General features: G+C 50.0%; 1 protein-coding gene across 6 annotated transcripts in view; it reads right to left on the bottom strand.

The window, feature by feature from the left end:
• akap9 (A kinase (PRKA) anchor protein 9) overlaps positions 1-22,835 on the bottom strand; it is a 58,820-nt gene that overhangs the window by 21,992 nt on the left and 13,993 nt on the right. For 5 of the 6 annotated variants that reach the window (XM_072705619.1, XM_072705621.1, XM_072705618.1 and 2 more), the window contains exons 3-19: positions 21,936-21,980; positions 21,329-21,388; positions 20,540-20,710; positions 19,586-19,741; positions 19,238-19,435; positions 16,780-19,155; positions 14,690-14,888; positions 13,839-14,061; positions 10,647-10,707; positions 9,965-10,216; positions 9,181-9,402; positions 8,541-8,717; positions 7,098-7,214; positions 6,635-6,759; positions 5,355-5,569; positions 3,994-4,226; positions 671-833 (exon numbers count right to left, since the gene is read on the bottom strand). In XM_072705619.1, the coding sequence (XP_072561720.1) occupies positions 671-833; positions 3,994-4,226; positions 5,355-5,569; positions 6,635-6,759; positions 7,098-7,214; positions 8,541-8,717; positions 9,181-9,402; positions 9,965-10,216; positions 10,647-10,707; positions 13,839-14,061; positions 14,690-14,888; positions 16,780-19,155; positions 19,238-19,435; positions 19,586-19,741; positions 20,540-20,710; positions 21,329-21,388; positions 21,936-21,980 (4,993 nt within the window). The remainder of the gene's footprint in view (positions 1-670; positions 834-3,993; positions 4,227-5,354; positions 5,570-6,634; positions 6,760-7,097; positions 7,215-8,540; positions 8,718-9,180; positions 9,403-9,964; positions 10,217-10,646; positions 10,708-13,838; positions 14,062-14,689; positions 14,889-16,779; positions 19,156-19,237; positions 19,436-19,585; positions 19,742-20,539; positions 20,711-21,328; positions 21,389-21,935; positions 21,981-22,835) is intronic. The other variant, XM_072705620.1, reaches the window with a different exon arrangement.

A 22,835-nucleotide genomic window follows, 5' to 3' on the forward strand; every position in this document is an offset into this window, starting at 1 on the left:
GCTCCAGACGTGAGGAATGAGGCGGCTCCCCGCAGCCAAACTTGTCGACCACACCTGCAGCCATTCTCCGCTCCCCAGGCGACGGGGGAACGAGGTACCGCCCCTTCAAGAGCAACGCGCGCACATGAGCCATACATCCCCGGCAACAAAACCCGGGCGGCTGAAAGAGGGCAATTCACTGGGGGAGGAAGATCCGAGCTTCATCGCAGATGAGCACTGCTCCCCGGTGACTTAAAGCTACAGGTTGAAAAAGTGGCAGAATTAGTCCATATTGTTTTTTTTTTATAAATATGTGCACACTTTTTAAATTTCCTCTTCATGCAAACATGCACACACTTATCCTGAAAGATAACAAACTGGCTGTATAATGCGTCAAGTCTGAGCTACAACCTGCCCTCCTGCCCACACCCGGATGTGTATGAAAATGAGACGGTAAAATCTTATTGCCCTGATAAGGGACACAGTATTCCTGTTCATGACGGGGGAAAGGTGAATTGGCCACCCCCCCTTGATCGGCCAGCTGTCCGATACCGGGGTGGTCAGGTGAGTGCATACAGCACTGCTGTTATAAAGGTCTTAGAGCCCCCACCCCCCCCCCCCCTACCCCATAGAGCCCCATCAGCCGCGCTCCCAAGGCCTACAAAGTGCCCCAATCTCACCCCCCACTCACCTTCGGCCCTGTGGAGCTCCATGGCCAGCTGCTCCCGGACCTTGGCCTCCTCCACCAGCTGCTCCTGCAGCTCCTCCTGCCTCCTCAGCAGATCGTGCATCTCCTCATTTCGCCTGAAGGACTCTCGCATCAGCTCCGTCTGAGCCACCCTGGCGTGCTCCAGCTAGGGGGTGGAGGGGGGAGGTGAGGGGGGTGGAGGGGGGAGGTTAGGGGGGTGGAGGGGGGAGGTGAGGAGGGTGGAGGGGGGAGATGAGGGGGGTGGAGGGGGGAGATGAGGGGAGTGGAGGGGGGAGATGAGGGGAGTGGAGGGGGGAGGTGAGGAGGGTGGGGAGGACCACAGAGCATGAGTGCAAAAAGCAAACGGAACATTGGCGAAGGCTTCTCGCTGAAGGCCTGCCTGGGGAGGCCTGAGAAACACCCAGGAGGCCTGACACCCAAGGGCCTGCATGCCCCAGGATCTAGGGCAGGACTTCGAGGTGCAAGAAAAGCGTCACACTTCCACCTGTAACTCCTGCAACTTTAATCGTGGCCTTTGTTACGCTGGTCACGGTCAGCAGCCAAGGTGACTGAATGACCGCCCTGCCATTGACAGCGAACCTTCAGGACGGCTCCAGCTCACGCAAAGACCAGAATTACAAAGAGCAAAGGAGGTTTTTCTGTTCTACACAACATCACTTCATTCATTCTTGCCAAAATGGGTGAGATGCACACATCGGTACAAGAGAAGACACCAAGAAATGGGGTAAAGATCAGCAGACAAGGATGTCATACTGGGACAAGCAAGACAAACGAACAGCGGCGCACTTACAGTGTACGGAGGCGTGGGCAAAGATATCTTAGAGACAACTTTGAGCAAGTGTCCATTCTTCCTGTTACTGACGTGCGATATCTGAGTGTGTACGACCACGGCGTTCTTCTCGCTTAAGATCGTGGGTAAGGGAAAGGGTCTGGGCAGAGGCACACGGGACTCCACCTCGTAGATGTCCCGGTCCAGCCCCTCCACCCAGGAGTCCCCCAGCGTTCCGGGATTCCAGAAAGTCCGGAAAGAATTCATGGCCGTCGGTTATGCTGCGGTGGCCCGGGCTATGCTGAGAGACACGTCAAGTCACAGACAGGGCCCGGAGCGCAAGCGGACGGCATCCTCGAGCGTGAAAGCACCAGGGGGGGTAACGTGGTGCGGAGGGGTAACATCATGCAGCTAGGCAACAGTCTCTATGCAACAGGCGCAGGCGAGCCGGGAAGGTAAACACTACCTGCTTACATGCTCACTGCAGCCAGCGCCAGGCTAACGCCAGGCTAACGATTCTTGTGGATTAAATAAAAAAAAAAAAACAAGAACTAAAAAAATATATATAATTAAAATATATTCCGATTCCTTCGACTCCTGGTGTCACGTAAAACTGCAAAGTCGACAAAGCGCAGAACTAAACCACGCCATCGGGGGGAGATACTCGCCGCGTCTCCAGGAGAAACTTCGTTAGCAATCCCATGTTTCCAAAGCAACAGCTCCAGGGGAAAACTCCTGGTCCTCCTGATTACTTCTGGACACGACGGGGCCGAGAAGAATGACGCCAGCTGATCCGGGGATCCCAGTGCTCCCAGTCCTCCTCGTACGCACATATGGAGGCAGGCAGACGCACTCACACGCGCAGCACAGTCACCCGGCGAAGGAGACTCAGAGGGAATAGCACTTCCTGAACTCCGGGTTGGGGGCGGGAACACGACAGATATAGGACAGGTGAGGACGGCAACAGGCGTGGCCTACATCCCTGGGGCTAGACGGCAGGCGGAAACTTCAGACGCATTACACACACTAGCACAGGTGCACACGCACGCGCGCACACACACCCTTCTCGCGCAATCTCGTCCGACAAGGTTTCCACGTCAGCGGACACAGAAGTGCCAGAAGGCGGTAAGACAGCACTGCACTTCCTGAAACACCAGAAAGGGCCCCTATCTGACTCTCCACAGGCTAATTTGCAAGAGACAACACGGGTTTAATTCTCACACTGCAAACAAAACCAGGACCCAAAGCAAAAAAAAAAAAAGTGAAAAAATACTGCTTTATAATTCAGAAAGATTTCCAAGTTAACTCTTAGTTTCCCCCCATGGATGCAGTGTCCCACAAAATCTAATAAGATAATTATACTATTTTACAAACACATTCACAGAGAATTTTACCCAGATTAGCTTTTAAATTGGTGCAAATTTTTTTTTTTTCTGGGCTTGTCAGCGAGGAGTTCTCACATGAGAAGGTGGCAGCCGCATGGTATAAGAGCTGAAGATCACGGAACCTCTCGCCAAAATACCGAAAAGCCAAAGTGCTGCTGCTCCGCTGTGGACAGGCGAGTGCACTGACCAATCATTAACCAGTAGGAAGGCGGACAGGCGAGTGCACTGACCAATCATTAACCAGTAGGAAGGCGGACAGGCGAGTGCACTGACCAATCATTTACCAGTAGGAAGGCGAGGGAATGTGGCATGGCTGGCAGGTGGCTAGCGGCCACAGAGGACACTGTCGTTTTTGCATCTCCGCTCTCGATTTTTACGACACCCGTTAACAATCCCTTCATGTGCTGCCTGACTGGTTATCTAGAAGTACGCACCGCCCGCTGATTTATTGCATTTTTAGGTGGTATCCATTTTCATCACGGATAAATGAGTCACTAATAATGTTTGTAAGTAACCAGATCTGACAAACACTTTTCATTAGCAGTAAGAGAAACAAAACACAGGAACACATAATTCAACCAGCTTTCCGTTGCAAAAACATACAAGAATAGTATGACACAAATCATAACTTCTCGTAATACAGAAGGTATGTATGAGGGTCCAGTTTACACTTCCTAACTACAGAAACGCCTAGCAAGCAGAGATGGATAGTTCAGGTGCAGAAAATAAAAATCCAGACCAAGGTTTTTTTTTTTTTTAACCAACCAGTTGAGTATAAAGAGTCACAGTCACACAAGACTCAACTGGATGGTTGAAACAAAATCTTGGTCTGGATTTGTACTTTCTGGACTTGAACTATTCACCCCTGCCAGCAGGAGAGAGCCTGCAGTCAGGGTTACAGGCCCGTGCAGAGCGCTGGGTCCCACATCTGAACTAACAGTCTGATGGCATCTGAATCAGGATCAGGTGCCTGAAGGCAGTGAACAGGTCATGCGAGGGAGCAGCAACTACATGATATCTGAGAAGATGGGGTCCAAAAAGATATGATTACATATGCACATTTTATTAAGGGTTTATATGATATGAGTACTTATGAGAAGATCATTCTGTCGTAACAGCTGAGGAGGATTGATGGAGATGGATGAAGGTACCTGGTCAGTGGTCTTGTTGATGGCTATCAGCAGCTTCTCCACGGCGGCCTGTAGCCGGGAGCTGATGTTCATCAGGTCCTCCTCGTTCTCTAGCTGCAGCTCTGGCCTGAACAGGAGCTCCTCGACCAGCTGCTGTGGCATCTCCAGGCCCTCGTCCGACTCCGTCACCAGTGACCACGTTCCCGCGTCTCCCACTCTGGACTCGCTGCCGCAGAAGGTATTGGAGGAGGCGTCTGTGGGCAGCCGTGGGGAACGAACCATCGGATAGTTTTAATCTCCTTTTCATGACACATGGAGAGACGGAAACTCCAAACAAAATGGGGTTCGACCCTCCACCCTCCAGATATTACCCACAATTCTCCAAACAGGATACAGGGACACTATATTTGTAGAAACCAGGCTGGAGATAACTTCAGCAAACAGATTTATAAGTCATTCATAATAAGGTGACAAAGGATAAACAGATGAGTTTAGGAGTGCTGAGAGGTAGGTCTACGTTCCTTGAATGGTTTACTGAGAACTGAACGGTTGTTGATCTGCGCGGACGGCAGAGGGACATCTTCCTCACCACGGAACACACAAAGCTAAAGACTTAAACAAACACGCTAAGGCTCTCTTAAAGCTTCTGCAAGCTTGCGTGATCACTAAGGTTTCATAATCCAAGGTGATATTTGTGCACAGCCCTGCACTTGGATGGGGAGATGTCCTGGCATGCAGGGCCGCACGCAGAGTCTAAAAGCCCCAGGGGCGGAGCCTGAGCTAACAGCACCTCGCTGCCACAGTAGAGGCCAGGAGAGGCCTCGCCATCTACCTCGCTGCCACAGTAGAGGCCAGGAGAGGCCTCGCCATCTACCTCGCTGCCACAGTAGAGGCCAGGAGAGGCCTCGCCATCTACCTCGCTGCCACAGAAGAGGCCAGGAGAGGCCTCGCCATCTACCTCGCTGCCACAGTAGAGGCCAGGAGAGGCCTCGCCATCTACCTCGCTGCCACAGATGAGGCCAGGAGAGGCCTCGCCATCTACCTCGCCGCCACAGTAGAGGCCAGGAGAGGCCTCGCCATCTACCTCGCCGCCACAGTAGAGGCCAGGAGAGGCCTCTCCATCTACCTTGCTGCCACAGTAGAGGCAAGGAGAGGCCTCGCTACCTCACTACCGTGTCACTGGCCGATGGGCCTCTAAGATGCATCTACAGGGGAGATTTCCGAAATGGTAAATGGATAATCTAATAATCAGTCGGTTACTAATTTCAAACTGAGGAACGACACAACAAGAGTGCGAACCGTACATGCGGCCAATCGGCAAACTCGACTGGCAGCTCTTGTGCGCTGCTTCGGTTTCCCTGGAGCGTAAGGGACACACTGACCTCCACCGGGGTCGGCCGCCAAGGCATCGCCACGGGGCTTAATGGGCTCCGCTTCTGCTCTCTGCCATGCAGACCTGTGGCGAGGCTGCCCCCTGCTGGACGCCTCCAGCAGGCCCTCGACGTGGCGGCCGATGGTCTCCTCGGCGGCCCTGGTGGTCTTCAGGACGTCGCTCAGCACTTGCCACAAGGTCGCGTTGGCCTTACGGAGCAGGTTCCTGAGGAGGAACGGAACACCTGGGGCTTAGTGCTTATAACACATCAGGAAGCTTCCCATCTTTGCAATAGTAAAATTCCAACATTATCTGTTGTTTTAATTGCATATACCCGCTAATTCAGTGTTTCCCAACCCGGTCCACAAACAGTGGTCCTCTTTTTTTTCTTAATATTTATGCATTTCATTAATGTTCCATAATATTCTGTTTTTCAGACTTTTTGATTTGTTTGCTCTGCATTTACTTGTCTTTGGACCTTGTCTGTTCTGCAGTAATTTTATGTTTGTTAGCACATGCAAACTCACTTTAGTTACATATCTCATCATTTATATCCTCATTTATACAGATATGCCTTTTACTAGTATTGCATTCTACTTGTATTGTACTTAGATTCCTTATTTTAGTTTTAATTTTATTGTATTCTTGTATTTTATTGTATTCTTAGTTTTGTTATTTTTAAGCATAGTGGAACCTATGCTTTGGCACAACAATTTCCCTTGAGATAAAGTTTTATCATATGTTATATCTTATCTCTGCTCTGACTTGCTACTCTGTGTACAAGAATTTCCCCCATGAATCAATAAAGTCAATCTAATCTAAATTTTGTACTGCCAGTGTAAAACATAAATGTGTAATATAAGAGTGAAACCTGACAGCAGGAGGATGTGGTGATTAGCCTAGCAACACTGAACTGAGCGCGGCACTGCCCTGAGCGGCATGCACTGCCCTGAGCGCGGCACTGCCCTGAGCGCGGCACTGCCCTGAGCGCGGCACTGCCCTGAGCGCGGCACTGCCCTGAGCGCGGCACTGCCCTGAGCGCGGCACTGCCCTGAGCGCGGCACTGCCCTGCCCACTGTTTGAGGACCAAGTGCCCCACAGTTCGGGAAGGAACTCCGTGAATCTCCATTCAGAGCCAACCTGAAGTTACTCTTAAAGTAACAGGACAGTATAAGTGAAAACTCGGATTATAAATAAATAAACAAGCTTCCACGTGACAGGCAGGTGTGTTAATGGTGAAAGTTTACGGTGTCTGGTCGTGGCATAAAGTCCTCAAGAACACCAACCCACCTTTCAGTGGTAATAACGTCTGTGGAAGGCGGCTCGGGTTCGTCTGATGCCGGGAAAGTGGCTGTCGGTTTGGCTCCGCCTCCACGGGGGGTCTCTCTTCCACCCTCTTCAGGCTCCACTGAAGTCTTAAGGGGCAACAGTGAAACAAGGGACAGCAGTCCTGTCATTTTGGTACCCTGTGACAGGCTGGAACTGCACCGTAGTAGAATAGCCGAGCGGACGAGTTCACAGACAAATTATAGTCGTTTCACTACAAGCTAAGCACCGCCATTGATTAAAAAAGAATAAAGTACAAACATTAATGTAAGACCCGCAACACGAGTCGAGAGACTTTTTCCTCCTGGTGCTGCCATGGCAACAGGCACACCTGTAAATCACCTGCGTGGTTACAGGTTGCCCCGGCTGCCAGGCGACTGAGAAAGAGCCAATGCAGAGAAGCCGACTTGTTTAGGGGGAGGGTTACCGGCTCGGTCTGTGTGCCGCTGCTTCGCGTGGTGGAGACGGGTTTCGGGGGCGCTCTGCTTTCATCTGCCGCCATGACTCCATCATCAGGGGAGAGGTCTTTCAGCTCAGCTTCTCTCTGAATGAGCAAGCAGCGAGAGAGACAGAGAGAGAGAGTGAGAGAGACACGGAGAGAGAAATGGAGAGAGACAGAGTGAGAGCGACATGGAGAGAGAAACAGAGAGAGACAGAGTGAGAGATTGAGAGAGACACGGAGAGAGAAATGGAGAGAGAGAGAGAGAGAGAGAGAGAGTGAGAGCGACATAGAGAGAGAAAGAGAGAGACAGAGTGAGAGAGCGAGAGTGTGACAGAGAGAGAGAGACAGATGGAGAGAGACAGAGAAAGAGATGGACAAAGAGAGACAGCAAGAGACACAAAGACAGCGAGACAGAATGACAGACACAGACATTGACAGACAGACAGAATGACAGACACAGAGCGAGATACAGACACACAGAGAGATAGAGACAAAGACACAGACAGATACAGACAAAGTTCAGAGAGAGAGACAGACCGTCAAATAAAGTCAGACATAAAAATGTTATGCTGCGTTCCATTTACCTTGGAGGTTGGAACTCGGAATGACATCACATACGAATTAAACGCGTTCCAGTACAAGAAGTCGGAAAGCCAATTAGCAGTACCAGGGACCCATATCAAACAGCAAGATTTTTTGCTTAGTCGGACAATTTGTCGGATTTAAAGTACCTCAGTTTAAATGGCCTTGATCTTTGTTCACTTAAAATTAGCCCGAAATACATTAAATCTGACAAATAATCCGACTAATCATGAAATCCAATTCTAGCCCGGATAATTGTTAGCCATTATTAGCAATATCAGTTGATAACACACTACGCGCGGTGCTTCACGTATAAAGCTCCGTAGCAACACGTCCACAGATAAGTTGGTCAGTGTAGTGTGTGCGACCGATTTAATAGCCACAAATAAGTAGTAGTGCTTAAACAGTATAAAACTACAACTTTCATTTTTGTTGATAAGGGGCGCAGCCATCTTGGATTCTGAACTCGGGGTCCTCTGTGCTGCTCCGAGAAACAGGAGCGCGCATTTCCTAACTTCCGGCTTCAGTACTAGGAGACCGAGTTCCGATGGCGAATGGAACGCACTATAAGTCCTCACCCGAATAACAATCTCTTAACTGTTTCAAAAGTAGACTTTATAGCCATATAACTTGTACAATTGGTACTTTTACATGGACACATCCAACACTGCTTACTCCTATAGGATGTAAAAACCATCTCTCAGATTTACATGGCTGATCTGTAACCGTGAAGGGACTGAGCTAAGATCTGCAGCTTGGTACAAACCAAGACCCCCCCCAGGATCAGAGCCTGGTTAAGTACAGTCATTACCAAGGGCTGCAAGTCTGCTTGTCCTCTGCGCATACCTGTGCCAGCTGCGCTCTCAGCTGCTCCAGCTCGGCGCTCAGCTGCAGCTGCTGGTCCCTCTGCAGCTCCAGCTGCTCAGTGTGCGTCACCCTGAGTACTTCCAGGGCCTGCTGGTGCTCCAGGTCCTGTTGGCCGAGCTCCTGCTGCAGCGCCTTCAGCGTGACCTCCTGAGCCGCCTGCCCGGGAGACATGGAGATCCCCGTAAAAGCTGGTGATGTCACTACATACGGGAGAGCTGATTGGATGCGGCTAAGAGTACTGCACGTAGATAAGAATCATCCCTAAAAATATGTCGAGCCTCAGAATCCGAGTAACTGATTTTTTGGAACATATTAATTAAAAAATAATAATGATAATTCTGTAAGATTTTTATCTAATTAATCTTCGATCATCATTTACTCCTACAGAGTAGGAAGATGATGGCATGCTGGCCCGGCCCCATGACTACTCAGACATCCAGTGTAACAACTGATACCACCCGCATTACTGGACCTGCCCTTCTGAACACCGTGACAGTTTCGCATGTTTGTAATTCCTCTGGGATACTAAGGCGTAGCCCAAACGTTCATTAAGGACCATTAAGCCAGCTGGACGTTTTTTTTACAGCCTGACGTAGCCTGTGCTCATGTCGGGATTCACCTTCGCCATGGGCGGGCCGGCTCCGGCCTCCTGCAGCTCCCTGGGACGCCCCAGAGGACAGGAGGCCGCATCCACCTCCTCCAGCTCGCCGCCATCCCGGGCATCCTGCCAGTCCAGCTCCTCGCTCTGCGTCTGTATCCCCGACGAGGTCTCCCTGGCGCGCTTGGCCAGTCTGGCACGCTCCGTCTGCTGGGCGAATTCCACGGACATCTGCACAATCACCTGCGAAGACGGATCACAGCATCGTGATAAACGACAGCGCTCTACAGTCACTAATAATTCTGCATACCGTCTTGATACAGCGTTTCTCAACCCGGTCCTTGGGGACCCCCTAGATCAGGGCTGTCAAACTCCAGTCCTGGGGGGCCGGAGCCCTGTGTAGCTTAGATCTTTCCCTGTTCCACCACAAATTATTCAGCTCAAGAAATGTGAGGTAATTAGCACAAGGAGGTGCAAAGATCTGAATCAGATGTGTTAAATGAGGGAAATCCCCAAAATGTGCAGGTCTCCGGCCCTCCAGGACTGGAGTTTGACACCTGTGCCCTGAGGACTGGGTTGCAGTGCCATGAGGGGCATGATACGCAAATGTTTGTGCATGTGTCCGATACTGTGAGATGACAATAAAGGATCTTCAGTCTTGAATAACGTGAAACAGAAACTCATGGGCTACAATGAAAATAAAATTAGAAACATTAATCCCACAAAATGACTCTCCATGCTGTACCTGTAATCCCCCCTTAGACCCCTCAGTGTGTGTGGACTTTCCCCCTGCAGAGGGACGTACCTTTGCTATCTCCACCTCCACCTTCTCCTGGTGCTGCTTCTCCAGTGACTCCATAAGTGAGGCGGGGTCCGGCCCGTCAGCCCCGGGCCCCTGGGCCAGGTGCTCCAGCTCGGTGCGGTGCTCCTCCCGCAGGAAGGCCACCTCCTGGAGGTACTTGTCATGCAGAGCCTTCCTCAGCGCCTGCAGCTGCGTGCTCAGGCCCATCGGCTTCAGCAGCTGCATCAGCTCCGTCTCCATCTCAACGTCTTCCAGCTGGGCAGCAAACATTTACCGCATTCAGGGCCCAGACCTTACAGACTATTCACCACTTCTGCTGCCGGCTCCTTGGAGATGAGCAAAGGCCAATTCTGATTGGGCAGAGAGTCCCTATTGCGGTTTGGACTGCTCTCTCTCTAATCACATTGGCTTGCCCCGCCTCAAATAAAATAAAATGGAAAAAAATAAAACAGAATAATAATATATATTCTTTAATGCGGTTTTATACGCTACATAAATGTGCTTCGCCACCTCCGGCATCAGATCAGCTATAACGTGAATAATGTGGCTGTATGAATGCCAGGATGTAGGACAGCAAGAGCCGCAGGCCGCACTGTGCGGGAGTCACATGGTTTATAGGAGGGTTTAGTCTCAGACAGGACAGTGCTGGAACTGCAAGACTTTTTCTTTGAATTCCAAAACAAACCTTGATTTCCTCGCTTTCTTCCATCTTCTCGGGTCCAGAAGACGGCATTGCTGCTGAAATTCTGGGAGGGGGGGTATGAGAAACAGGTCACGGTCTTTCAGAAAAATATACTTTTTTGCTGTGTCACAAGCCATGAAAAAGCACTCTGACTGATCTTTAAAAATAAAGTCAAAATCAATGTATCCACCTTAACTATTTGTAAAACTCTACTTCTGGGATCTTCTGGAAATTAGTACTACATACTCAAATTATATAAAAAAAATAATATATATATATAAAAAACCTCAGAAGGATTTGTAAATAATTACACATACATAGTTAAACACCTTTCATCCATTACATTGTTACATCTCCACACAGAACATCTGGCTTCCTGCACAGTAGGTACTGTGTTAGCTGTTAAGGAATAATTAGACCAACACCTTTCCAGGGGCTGGTTGCTTGTAATGTTTCTGTTTTGACAGCAGATGGCATCGCTGTTCTCATTTTCACACCTACTAAAAGTAGTAACGCCAAGCAAAAACACAGAAAAAGGTGGTGTTTCCTTGAATGATTCCAGGCAATTTTGGGTGTAGAAAACGGTGTATGTGCATTGCACTGCAGCTGAAAGAAACTGGAGTCAGACTAATGATGCATACATGTAATTTCTGGGGTGTCAAGTCAATTTTCGGCCTCATCTCTGGGCTACAGTCTAACCCCTACAGCCCCCCCCGTTCACCTTCTTCAGCTTCTCAATATCACAGCAGTATTAGTAGAAGAGAATTTACCCTTGCATGTGCAGTGCTGGGGAAGTGATCCATTGCAGAGGTGGAAAGTTCAGGTCCAGAGAGCAAAAATCCAGACCAGAACTTTCCACCTCTGTCTGAAATTGATTACTTTTGTGAGTAACTTCCCCAACACTGAGTATGTGTGACTAACATACAGATAGTCATATCAGAGTACATAAACTACAAATCATAATCCAAAAATTCTCCCCAAAATATGACAAAAAGCTCAGCATTTTACTTTATTTGAGCCCAACATTGCGGTGTTGCGTTATTGCATTTTGGCAAGGAAATTTAACTACTGTCAACTGTCACAAGTGAAACTGGCATTTTAAACAAAGAGACTAAAAAAGTGTGCACAAATTTCATTATAGCTTGGAGTGGTACAGCAGCTCAGTCAGTAGCACGGTAGTCTCCCACCTCCACGGTCCAGGGTTCAATTCTGGCTGTGTGTGTGTGCAGCTCACACAATCTCCAGTGTGGGTTTCCTCCCGCAGTTCAAAAATATGCAGTGAGGTGAATTGGCAGGTGCCAAAATTGTGTAGGTGCCTTACTATGGGCTGGCATCCCCTTCAGATTGTGCCCTGTCCAGTGCTTCAGCACCCCTACACTGGATGAGTACGCAAGGCAGGTAAATATGCACTGCACCCCTATATTGGATTAGCATGCAAGGCAAGTAAATATGCACTCCACCCCTACACTGGATTAGTATGCAAGGCAGATAAATATGCACTGCACCCCTACACTGGATTAGTATGCAAGGCAGGTAATTATGCACTGCACCCCTACATTTAACCAAACAAAAATCTTTTTTATAAGATATTACAAACTACAAGCAAATGGTGCTGAAGAGGAGTAAATCACACTGACAACCTGCAAATACTTTCTGTTCTATTTTAAGCAAAGACCTCCATGTAAATACCTTGCTGAAGACTCCTATACATAAAACCACCAAGACGGTCATGTGATCCACCTTAGCTCTCCCAATAAGCAGGCGGGACAGCAGGTCCTATCGAGTTTCCCCTAAGAGCTGCTATCACATGTCCACTCTCACAAACCGCCATGCTCTCTTTCAGACGACCAGGACCGTCATGAATGTTTAAAAGCCCCCTGGAAGGGAAATAAAACCTCACTTTCTCATCTGCTTTCCTCTCATCTCTGCTGGCTGCATCTAGCCTGCCCTCCCTTCCTCAAAATGCCACACTGATGTGGAAATATTTCCACTTTCCTTAACAATTTCTCTCCCACAAAGGAGGATTATCACACCTTAAACACGTACGGCAATGTCTCCAGCTTGGGGCCCCAACCGGCCTCTGCTGGTCCGATAATCCGATTCTCAGACTAATTCTATAGTATGTGCTGAACGAGCGATGCCGGATTTAATTTGGCTTCTGCGGCCGGTTTTCCGTGATAAGCTTCCGGCTGCCAGTCTAACAGGCCAGACGGCGCTACGCATTTCAGCCGAACAATTTGCCTAAATAAAAACTGCCCACATGCGATTTTTACAATAATTTGTTTTTCATCCATCCGGCTTCCAACAAGCAGGGTGGTCTGGAGCCTCCCCCAGGCAGCACAGGGCACGTCTCCCCACTGCAGTGCAGGACAACACTGGAGTACCCGGGGAAGACGCGCATACACTGCAATTTAAAAATTAATTCTCCAAAAAAACATTTATTTAGGGCAAACGGTGGGAAAAAGTTGATCGGATTCCTGTGCTGCATAAACTCATTAAAAGCAGGAAGGCCATTTTGCTTTGGCAAACTCATGCACGCTGGCGGCTAATTGGACAAAATCCCCTGCATTTGCACACTGGCACGGACACATAAGAGATAAACAACAGGCCCCAGTGTCCTCGGCAACCGCCAGGCAGCTGGGCAGCAGGACACCCCCGCAGCTACTGGCGGGGCTCCGAGCTCGGAGCCACACCCACGAAGCGGGCATGTCTGGGCGTATTCCGGGGCACCAGCATGACTGAAACCTACACCCGCCTGGGATGCACCTGTTCATTGATGGTGTGAAACCAGAGAACAGGTGGATTCTGGGACATTCCATAGTCGTTTCTTACCCTGAAAACTTTTATGTTCACAAATGCAGGAGAGACAGCATGAGACATTTGGTGTTTATGGGACAGAGGCATCAGAAGAGGCTTGTCCACCCAAGAGGAGACCCTGGGGCGGACCTAGGACATGGTGGAGTGATTATGTGTCTTGTCTGGCCTGGGAGAACCTTGGTATTCCTCTGGAGGAGCTGGAGGGGGTGGGTAGGGAGAGGGAGACCTGGGTATCTCTGCTTAGACTGTCCAAATTCAGATAAAGGGTGGACGATGGATGGATGGATGGATAGGCATCAGAAAAGCACTCTTCCTCTGCAGTGAGGTGAGCCCAAAACCTCCATGAAGGTTCGGGGCAGGGCATGTGCCCAGGTATACCTGGACAGGACCTTGTCCCCAGCGAGCTCCTGGACTTGGTGCTGGAGCAGGAGGATCTCGGCACCGTAGCGCTCCTCCGCCTCCTTAGCCTGCTGCTGGTGGTAGGAGCGCAGGTGCTCTATCTCCAGGCCGTGCCGCTCCTCCAGCTGAGCCCGCTGCTCCTGGAGCTCCGCCTTCAGCCTCTCCACCTGTCCCAGACAGGCCTCCGGCCACTCCGAAGGGTCTGGGGAAGGGCGCCAGAGTAGCGGAGCGAGGGTCATGCGGTGGCTAACGAGCACGTCCGCGCTTATGCTGATGCTAAAGCCGGCGCTAATGCAGGTTTATGCTAATCCCCAGGCGGTACATTCAAACCGTTCATGGTAATTAACGATGAAAACAACTGATTAGGTTTTGACAAACAAGGAATTATCCAGCCCCTTTAAAAATCACAATAAAAAGCTTAGCAGATGAGTAGCTCTCTGTCCATCACGTGGAAAAGGGATTATAAATACTTAATATTTATAAAATACTTAAATACTTAATTTAAAATTATTATAATTATACTACTACGACCGTCAACAGAAGTGGTCTGAAATTGGCTGGTGAAAGTCAGTTTGGCTAAAAGAGGGACACACACAGATTAGAGTCATGTCACAGAGGAACCACTCCTGAATAATTTCTTGACATTTGTTAGTTGTTTATCCAGACAGACAGAGTAACAGATCCACTTGTAAGCCTCTGACACACGTGTGTCTGTGAAGGGGGCAGTGAGCGTCACAGGAGGGCATGGAGACGGGGCACAGCCATCAATGATGGATCAAAAAGAGCGTGGGGCTTTGTGCCGTGGCGCCCGCCCCGGGGGTACCCCTTACCTGAGCCGTCGCCTTTCAAGTCCAGCGCCTCCCGCAGCCTCTCCAGCTCCCGCCAGTGGGAGGTGCGTAGCTCCAGCTCCAGGCTGCGCAGGGCGGCCTCTCTCTCTGCCTGCAGGCTCTCCTGCAGCAGCTCCAGCTGCGCGGCGTGGATCTGGGACAGGCTGATGCGCTGGGCCTCCATCTGGAGACTGAACTCATCCTGGAGACAACATGGAGAATAACACGTACATAAGTAAACAGAGCACCAGCTGAGATCCTGACTGAGGTTACGAAAAATAAATATCTGCCCACTAGGTGGCGTGGTAGTTAAGGACAAAGATTTGTAGCCTGAAGGGTGCTAGTCAACCTCCTGCCAGGGGCCTTCACTAGAGCAGTCTGCCCTCAACATATTTGTACCGAGATAATCCAGGTTAATAATCGAAACAGGAGAAATGGAACATCTATGCCTAAAGACCATAATTATACTCTGATTGCTGACATTTAAAACCAGATGCATGTTCATTATTGAAAATACATTTAAACACATTTCTATATTGATCTGAAAGAAAACTTGGGTATCCTAAAGTCAGAACAGTATTAAAATATAATCATTAAAACCCAGAAGGCAGCATTCAACCTATTCATGGTCTTTAGACAGGTACAGTAACAGCCACTCGTTGGCTGAATTTCCTGATGGGAAAGAATCTAAAGAGCTTCTTGAAAGTACCCAGAAGCTTATTTCACAACTCCGTCACCCTTGTTTTTCCCCCTCAGATGCTTTCATTCCTCTGGCCTCCATCTTTCTTTCATTCCTGACCTGATGTTCGTAAATCACAGTTTTTAATAAAGGAACTCTTAGCCCATTGGCCTGGTTACGGTGCTGTACGACCGGCTCATGTACCTTCCAGGTCCTTCGGTCACACTTTCAGAGATATAAAGCTGCCAGGACCTTTTCTCGGGTTTGAAACCTTTATGCTGGTAATTATGGGAATGTGTTCGGTCGTGTTTTTTGACATGAGGCTCTGGTGACCTAGGAGGGGCTCTGCTTTAGCAGTATAGGCTCAGCTTCATTACATTCTACTTTATCTCCAAGCTTAAAACTACTATTTCTGAACTGTGATCGCTGCCATCCAAGATCCAAGTATATCCCCTACAGTAAACCATTCCTGCGTAGTCGCTATTTATTACTCCATGATGCTCACTTCTAGATCATCTGCCATCCTTGTAATCTTACCCAGGTCTGGACCTGGATCTTCTGCTGCACATTTTCATATTTAAAGGACTTACTAACTACACCGCTAGCTTGATCGTTCATGCTTCTTGAGGAGACCACCCCTCCTCAAACACGGGCACAGAGCAGACTACGTGAAACACCACACTCAATGCTACAGAGTCAGCTCTTTATTTCAGAAAGCAGCTTCCCAAGCTGACCTTGAGATCTACCCACACAAAGCACAAATCAAGAAGGCTAAACTGAATATTGTCAAAAATACACGATGCTATATTCCCTGTCGACAGCAAGCACAGTAACACATTTGCATAAAAACTGCCGTGTATCTTGCGTAACAGCATGAGGACGGCTAACAGTACTAAACACCTGGACTGAGTAGCAGTCCAGGCAGCGAGCGGCTGGGTGAAACAATTCTCTGTTCCCGCTGCTCACTACAGCCCCTCGATGACCCTCAGCACACAGAAGGCTCCTGGCATGATTTCTATCAGCGACGCTGAGATTTCCTATTAGCTGAGTACTTTGGGAGATCAAACAATTTGTAATCAAGCCTGCAAAGGGGGAGGGGGCTATCAACAGGCTGCTATAAGACACGCAACAGGAGTGTCTATTATTCCCCCGGCAGAGATGCACGCAGGGGGGCACAAGTACACAAGCAGGCAAGTGTGCGCATTCATGAGTGATATTAGTATGCGCACATTAAAATGGCAATAACCACATGGCACGGAGTAAAGCGAAGCCGTTCCGCAGTACCTGATCTACTCCGGGCGATAAAACATCTGCCGATTAGAGAAAATATCGGCAGTCTGATGCATCTAAACAGGCAGCACTGCGCGTTTGGCAGGACTGCAGCAAATGCAGGTGTACAAACAGAGAGGGTTACCTCGCTGACAACGGCAGAGCCCGGCTCTCCCATCTCCTGCCCATCCTCAGTACGCCAGGCGCGCAGCATGCGGAGATTCTCCTTTAAATCCCGGATCTCCTGCTCTGCGGCAGCCAGAGCCCGCTCCTTCTCTTGTAGTTTCACGTGCAGGGAGACCTCCGCCGCGCCCCGCTGCCTTGGGCTCTCTCCGTCTGACGGCAGAGCTGGGGCGGCGGGGCTGCTCTCAACAGGTGCCCCCCCGGGAGCGCCGGGCTCAAGCACAGCGCGCTGCTCCTCCGCGCTCTGCTCCTTGACGGGCTGCAGGGAGGATTGGAGCGTGAACGCCTTCTCCTCCTGAAACACTGCGTGGCCAGGGGGATCGCCAGAGAGGCTCTCCCCTCCCCTTTGCTGAAGGGGCTCCTGCTCCCTCCACACCACACTTCGCCGGTTCTCCTCCCTGACAGCCTCCAGCTTGACTTCGAGCTCCTCAACACGACTCTCCTTCGAAGCCAGCTGCTGGGAGACGTCCACCAGCTGCAGCAGCAGTCCGTCTTTCTCCCTTTCCGCGACCTCCAGCTTCTCCATGAGCTCGAAGGCATCCTTCTCCAGTACCTCAACAGCGTCGTAGAAATCCTCATCCATCTCACGGGTCTTCCTGGTGCCGTCTTGCTGCTCCCCGGCTCGCTCCTCGTGGCCCCGTTGCTCGCAGATCTGTAAATGAAGGTCCCTCAGCCTGGCCTCATAGCCCAGGATCTTCTTCTGGAGCTTTTTCTCTAATTCTACTTTGGAGCTGGCCAGGCATGCGTATTCGTCCTTAAGCTCCTGGTAATTCACCTCGAAGTTCTTCTCGGCGAAGGAGAAAGTGTTCCTCTGAGCCTCTGCTTCCCGTTCCAGGTCGTTTATCCTCTTATTCAGCTGGTCAATTTCAGCGGTCAGGTGCTCATTTTCCTCACGTGCGTGCAGGGACTCCTGTGTGATGGTCATGTTGGCTTCCTTAAAAGCCATGTTCTCTGATTCCAGCTCTTTACGAATCTGCTGCCAGGACGCCTCTCTTTCCTTGCCCTGCTTCTCAAGATGATCATTCCGGCATATCAGCTCCTGGATTTCCCTTTCGAAGGTCCCTTTCTCCACTCCTTCTTTCCTTAATTCTGCTATCTCCGCCTCAAGCTCCCCAAGTCGCAAAGTCAGCTCCTCTGACTTGTCATTTTCCAGTGACTCGTTCAGTTGGTTCCTCAGCACAGTGATCTCTAACACCAGTGTGTCTCTCTCGCTCTGCACGCCATCCTTCTCGCTTCTCGCGATGCGGAGCTGCTCCTCCAGACTCCTCTGCACCTTCTCAAGCCCTTGTTTGTGTTTCGAGGCCAGCTCGTCCTTGAGGTTCTCGATGTTAAGCAGGTTCTCCCTCTGCAGGTCCTCCCTGAGCTTGACAAGCTCCTCTTCATGGCTGAACAGGAGCTGTGTCCGCAGTCTCTCCAGCTCGGCCTCCTGCGACTCGGCCATCAGGTCCAGCACGGCATCCTTCTCGCGTTCCATCATCTCCAGCTTGATCTTGTAGTTGGTCACCTCGGATTCGTGCTTGACCTCCAGCTCCTTGGTAGCTTCTGCCATGGCGGCCAGCTGAGCGCGCAGGTCACCAATGATGCCGTGGAGCTTCTCGGCCTCACTCAGCTTTTTCTCTTGGAAGCTTATGCTCTGTGATGCCCTTTCGGCTCTCCCCTTTGCGGCACGCAGGTCCTTCAACAGATCGTCCACCTGACTCTGCAAGCTGAGCTTCTCTTCTGACACCCTGTTTAGCTTCCGGTTCGCTTCCTCTTCCTGCATCTGAGCATCGCGCAACGTCTGCTGCATCTCGCCGATCGTGTTGTTCAGCGTGCTCACCTGTTCCGGGTCCACGGCTGGCCGTGCTCCCACGCGCTCCAGCTCCACCTTGTGACGTTCCATCAGCTTCTCCATTTCCTGGGAATGCTGCAGGCGGAGCTCCTGCTTCATCTGGACGATCTGCTGCCCGTACATCTCGTCTAGCTCGGCTCTGAGCTGCTCCATCTTCTTCTCCAGGTCTCCTTCCACTCGTTGCAGGATGTCGCTCTCCGACTGGCTCTCCTTATGGCAGCGTTTCTGCAGGTCTTCCACTGTGGCCATCAGCTGCTGGATCTCTTCCGATGACCTCCTCTCTCTCTGCTTGGAACCAGCCAGCTCGCTTCTGTAGCTCTCCAATTCCTGATTGCTCGCGGCAACCTGAGTGTTAAGCTCACCCGACGTCTTCTGGGAGGCTGTGAGCTCCTCTTTCAACCGTGTGAGTGAGCTCTCCTGCTCTGATATCAGCTCCCGTTGCTTGGTGATTAATAAGTCCTTCTCGTTGAGCTTCTGCGCGTACGATTCCTCTAGTGTCCTCACCAGCTATATTAAAAAGGAAATGACATGACGTTAACCACGAGTGCACGACTGTAGCGGAGAACACCGCGACTTTGCCGCATCTCACCGTTTCATTCTGTGCAAGTTGATCCTGCAGCCTGTTGATCCGCAGGAGCTGCTGTTGACTCCTCTCTCGCTGTCCTTGCAGCTCTGCGTCCCGTTCGTGGATCTGCTGCTGGTACGTGACGATCTGCTGCTTGGCATGGAGGAGGTCCGCAGCCGTGCTGCTGTGACTCGTGTTCCTCAAGGTCTCTCCCGCTTGGAGCTTAGTCACCGAGATGAAGGCACAGGCAGAAACACACGGATCTATCAGTCCGGCAGTCGAGGGGCTTCCCGCAAAAATAAGGCAGGTTTGCGGAGAGAAGTGAGACAAACGTAAATAGATCACGGCACGGAAAAACATGCTGGTACTCACCTGCTGGAACTGGATCTGCAGTTTCTGACTCTGCTCCGTCATCTCCAGGAACTCCCTCATAATTTCGTCCTTCTCCTTGCGAGCTTGCTGCAGGTTGGCCGTGAGCTGAGTGATGATGCCGTCACGGTCCTTAATCGCGGCCTCAAAGTCCTGGAGCTTTAGGAGGACAAGTGACAGTCAGACTTCCAGAGACGACGACCTGGTGCCATAATCATCTGTCATATATGCACTAAATGAAACACCTAACGATACAGAAGCCATTCTATTCGAGAACAAGCCAGAAAAAAAGCCCTCAAACTGGTTAATTCCTAAGCTTTGGTTGGTAGACAGGTGTTAATTCTCAATTTTTCCTTTGCCTGACATCATCTAGGCAAAAAATGCAAGTCTACTGTTTTTCACCTCCACTGACAGAACGCTGTCAGAATTCATATAGCGGAGACCCTAAGCGGTAAAACAAACCTTTATCCGGACCCATCTTTGCCAATTTTGGCATTTCAGGCTGTCTGTATGTTTGTCGGAAATGTATCAATGAGCTCAGGTGTACGAATAGGGCACGACTGCACAGGTGATTTGAAAAATGAAAGTGCGTGTTGATCACCCTCCCTACGCACGCTATCAGAGCGAGACCCCGTTTATTCAAGTAACCTTTGTACTCACTAAGTTGACCTTAACATGCCACCCTAACTCAAAATGCAATTTACACAGTGCATACTGTACCCAGCAAAAGGTTTTACACACACAGTAGCTGTGGCACTAATGTTACCTGAGGAAGTAATGAACTGTAGGATCACTAGAGGTTTAAAGGCAATTAGTGTACAGTGAACTGAAGGTGTTATTTACTACTCGATGTAGACTTGTTGCGGAAGGAAATGGCGAATGGACATAGCGGCCTTCACACAAGTAAAGGGCTCTGTGTCGCTGGCCGGCAGGAGATTCCGACACGCGGCCTGATACCTGCTGCACTCCCTCTGCCCCGAAGGTGGCCCTTATGTCCTGGAGCTTCCTCCTCAGCTCCTCCACCTCCTGGCTCTTCACGGCCAGCTCATCCTCCACCATCTGCAGCCGTGTCTGGGAGTCCAGGCCCTCATGCTCGGAGTGAGGTCCGGACAGCAGCAGCTCTTCCTCCTACAGGGGGAGCCACATAACGAGATTCCCGTAACGGGGCGCACAGCGGAGAGCTCACCCGCACCTCCCGGCACCCACCGACTCCCAACCCTTAAGATGATGCTACACAGGGCAACTTTTTGAGCAATACTGCCAGGTAACATTGCCGACCAGTGTCGCTTAGGCACCTTCCCATTGATATTGGGCAACAAATATCTATTTGGAAAACTCTCATCAGCAGTGGGCAACTTTTCACCATCATCCAGATCCGGATGAGTTGCCCTTTGTCTCAACTGGTTGGCAATCACCCGGCAACCCCGTGCATCATCAACTCCAGACTGATTTACGCCTGCGAAATGTCAGTGAGTGTCGCCCCTCTGTTGCGACAGCGGTCAGTACAGTTAAAGGTGTACGGCCCAGCTTCGCTGAGCATCAGACGGGAAAATTCCAGAAGCTGCCAGAATCAGAAGTTTCTCCATTTTTTATTTTTTTTATGAAAACGGTTAGTGGATTAGACAGGAGGAGGCTGCAGAGGGCCAGGTGGCTCGGCGAAAGGGACAGGGGTGCCGGTAGCAGGCAGAGCAAGGTTATAGCCAAGGCTCAGCCGGCCAAAGGAGCTGGCTAACTGCAGTACCGTACCCATGTGACATCCTTGCGAGATCCCTTTGTACTTTCTGTCACCACGTGGCACCCATTGACCTGTTAATTCACAACACTGCCTGTTATACGGGCTCACATTATCACCTTCCATCCCACCATACTAGGCCCGTTTTTGGGTTGCTGTGGAACGATCCAGAAGAAAAGTACTCAGAGTAAACCACCCTGGTGTTTTTGTGGGTGAAGATCAGCAGCACCAGCGAATCGGTGATTTAAAGAGGAATGTGGTATTGGCGTTTCTGCTGTTCAGCTTATCTACTTTATTAGAAAAAAAATGTTCCAAAAGCCCAATAAGAACAAGCACAAGAACATTAGAGAAAAAAAATAAAATAAAAAATCTGAACAAATGGACTGACTCACTGTGCTGAAGGAACAATTCTCTAATTTACAAACAAATAACATTCAGGGCAAGACGACATAACTACTGGCTTATAATTTTAATGAGTGACAGCTGTAAGCCTTTTACTCCATTTTCTCTCTATGATAGGGCAGCTCTGCTGACATCAAAAGTAGGATCTTATTCCGAGCCCTGAGCAGACAACAGTTTTGGAAAGAGAGCTTCGCGTTTCGCGTGTGCTGGGGTCCGTACCTCTGAAGAACAGTCCTCTGCCGTAGTGGACACCTCACTTTCAGGCTGCAAGAAAAGAAATACAGAGAAGATTTTTAACGAAAATCCATCTCCCCTATTCCAGTCTGATCAGTTAAGATCATGTTTCCGGTGTATCCCTTACAACCAGACGAAGATTAATTATGTGAGCCCAAAACAATGTCGGCCCAGCCGAATTAATCCAGTCAGCACCACCACCCCCCCCCGCGCCCCAAGATCTGAAAGAAAAAAAAAATTCACCATATAATCATATTTGTTGCAACACACATGAAGTCTTCAAAAGAAATATTTCGGGGCATTCTGTGCTTAACCTCAGGAGCTGAAATGGCACATTTCACCTCTCAGGCAAGCGACAGGAAACATTAATTTTTAAAACACGCTAGCAGAGCATTAAACGAGTCTTTGGGACTCTCTGAGAATCCCATGACCATGTCAGTCTTCACAGAGGAAATATTAATGAGAGTTGAAAGCGAGCCCCTCCCTATTGTCAAGGAAGGAGACTCATCAATCGAGTGCCTGCCGATATAGTGCCACTTCGCACCTTAGGAACGTTCATGGGGATTAAATTTTGATTTGGTTTGACTGCTAATATGCCGGCTCGTAAAAAATACCGTGCAAATTCTCCTGGACCTTCACGGGCGCGACGGCGTGGCCCAGAGGAAGGGGTCCAGGCATGCGTAGCCACATTTCTGACGCACGCAGTGTTTTTTTTTTTTTAAACCAGAGGGGCCACTTTGAAGCGCTGTTTCCACAGCAACCTTTCAACACAGAAGTGACCACAGGAGCCTTGGTGTGGAAATCTGACCGTGAGCAGGAGCCGTTTTAAATGGCTAGTTAACAAGGGGTAGCCTTGACCAAACAAGCATGCTGATATTCCCTGCT

Source organism: Paramormyrops kingsleyae, chromosome 23 (genome assembly GCF_048594095.1).
Source record: "Paramormyrops kingsleyae isolate MSU_618 chromosome 23, PKINGS_0.4, whole genome shotgun sequence".
NCBI classification, from domain to species: domain Eukaryota; kingdom Metazoa; phylum Chordata; class Actinopteri; order Osteoglossiformes; family Mormyridae; genus Paramormyrops; species Paramormyrops kingsleyae.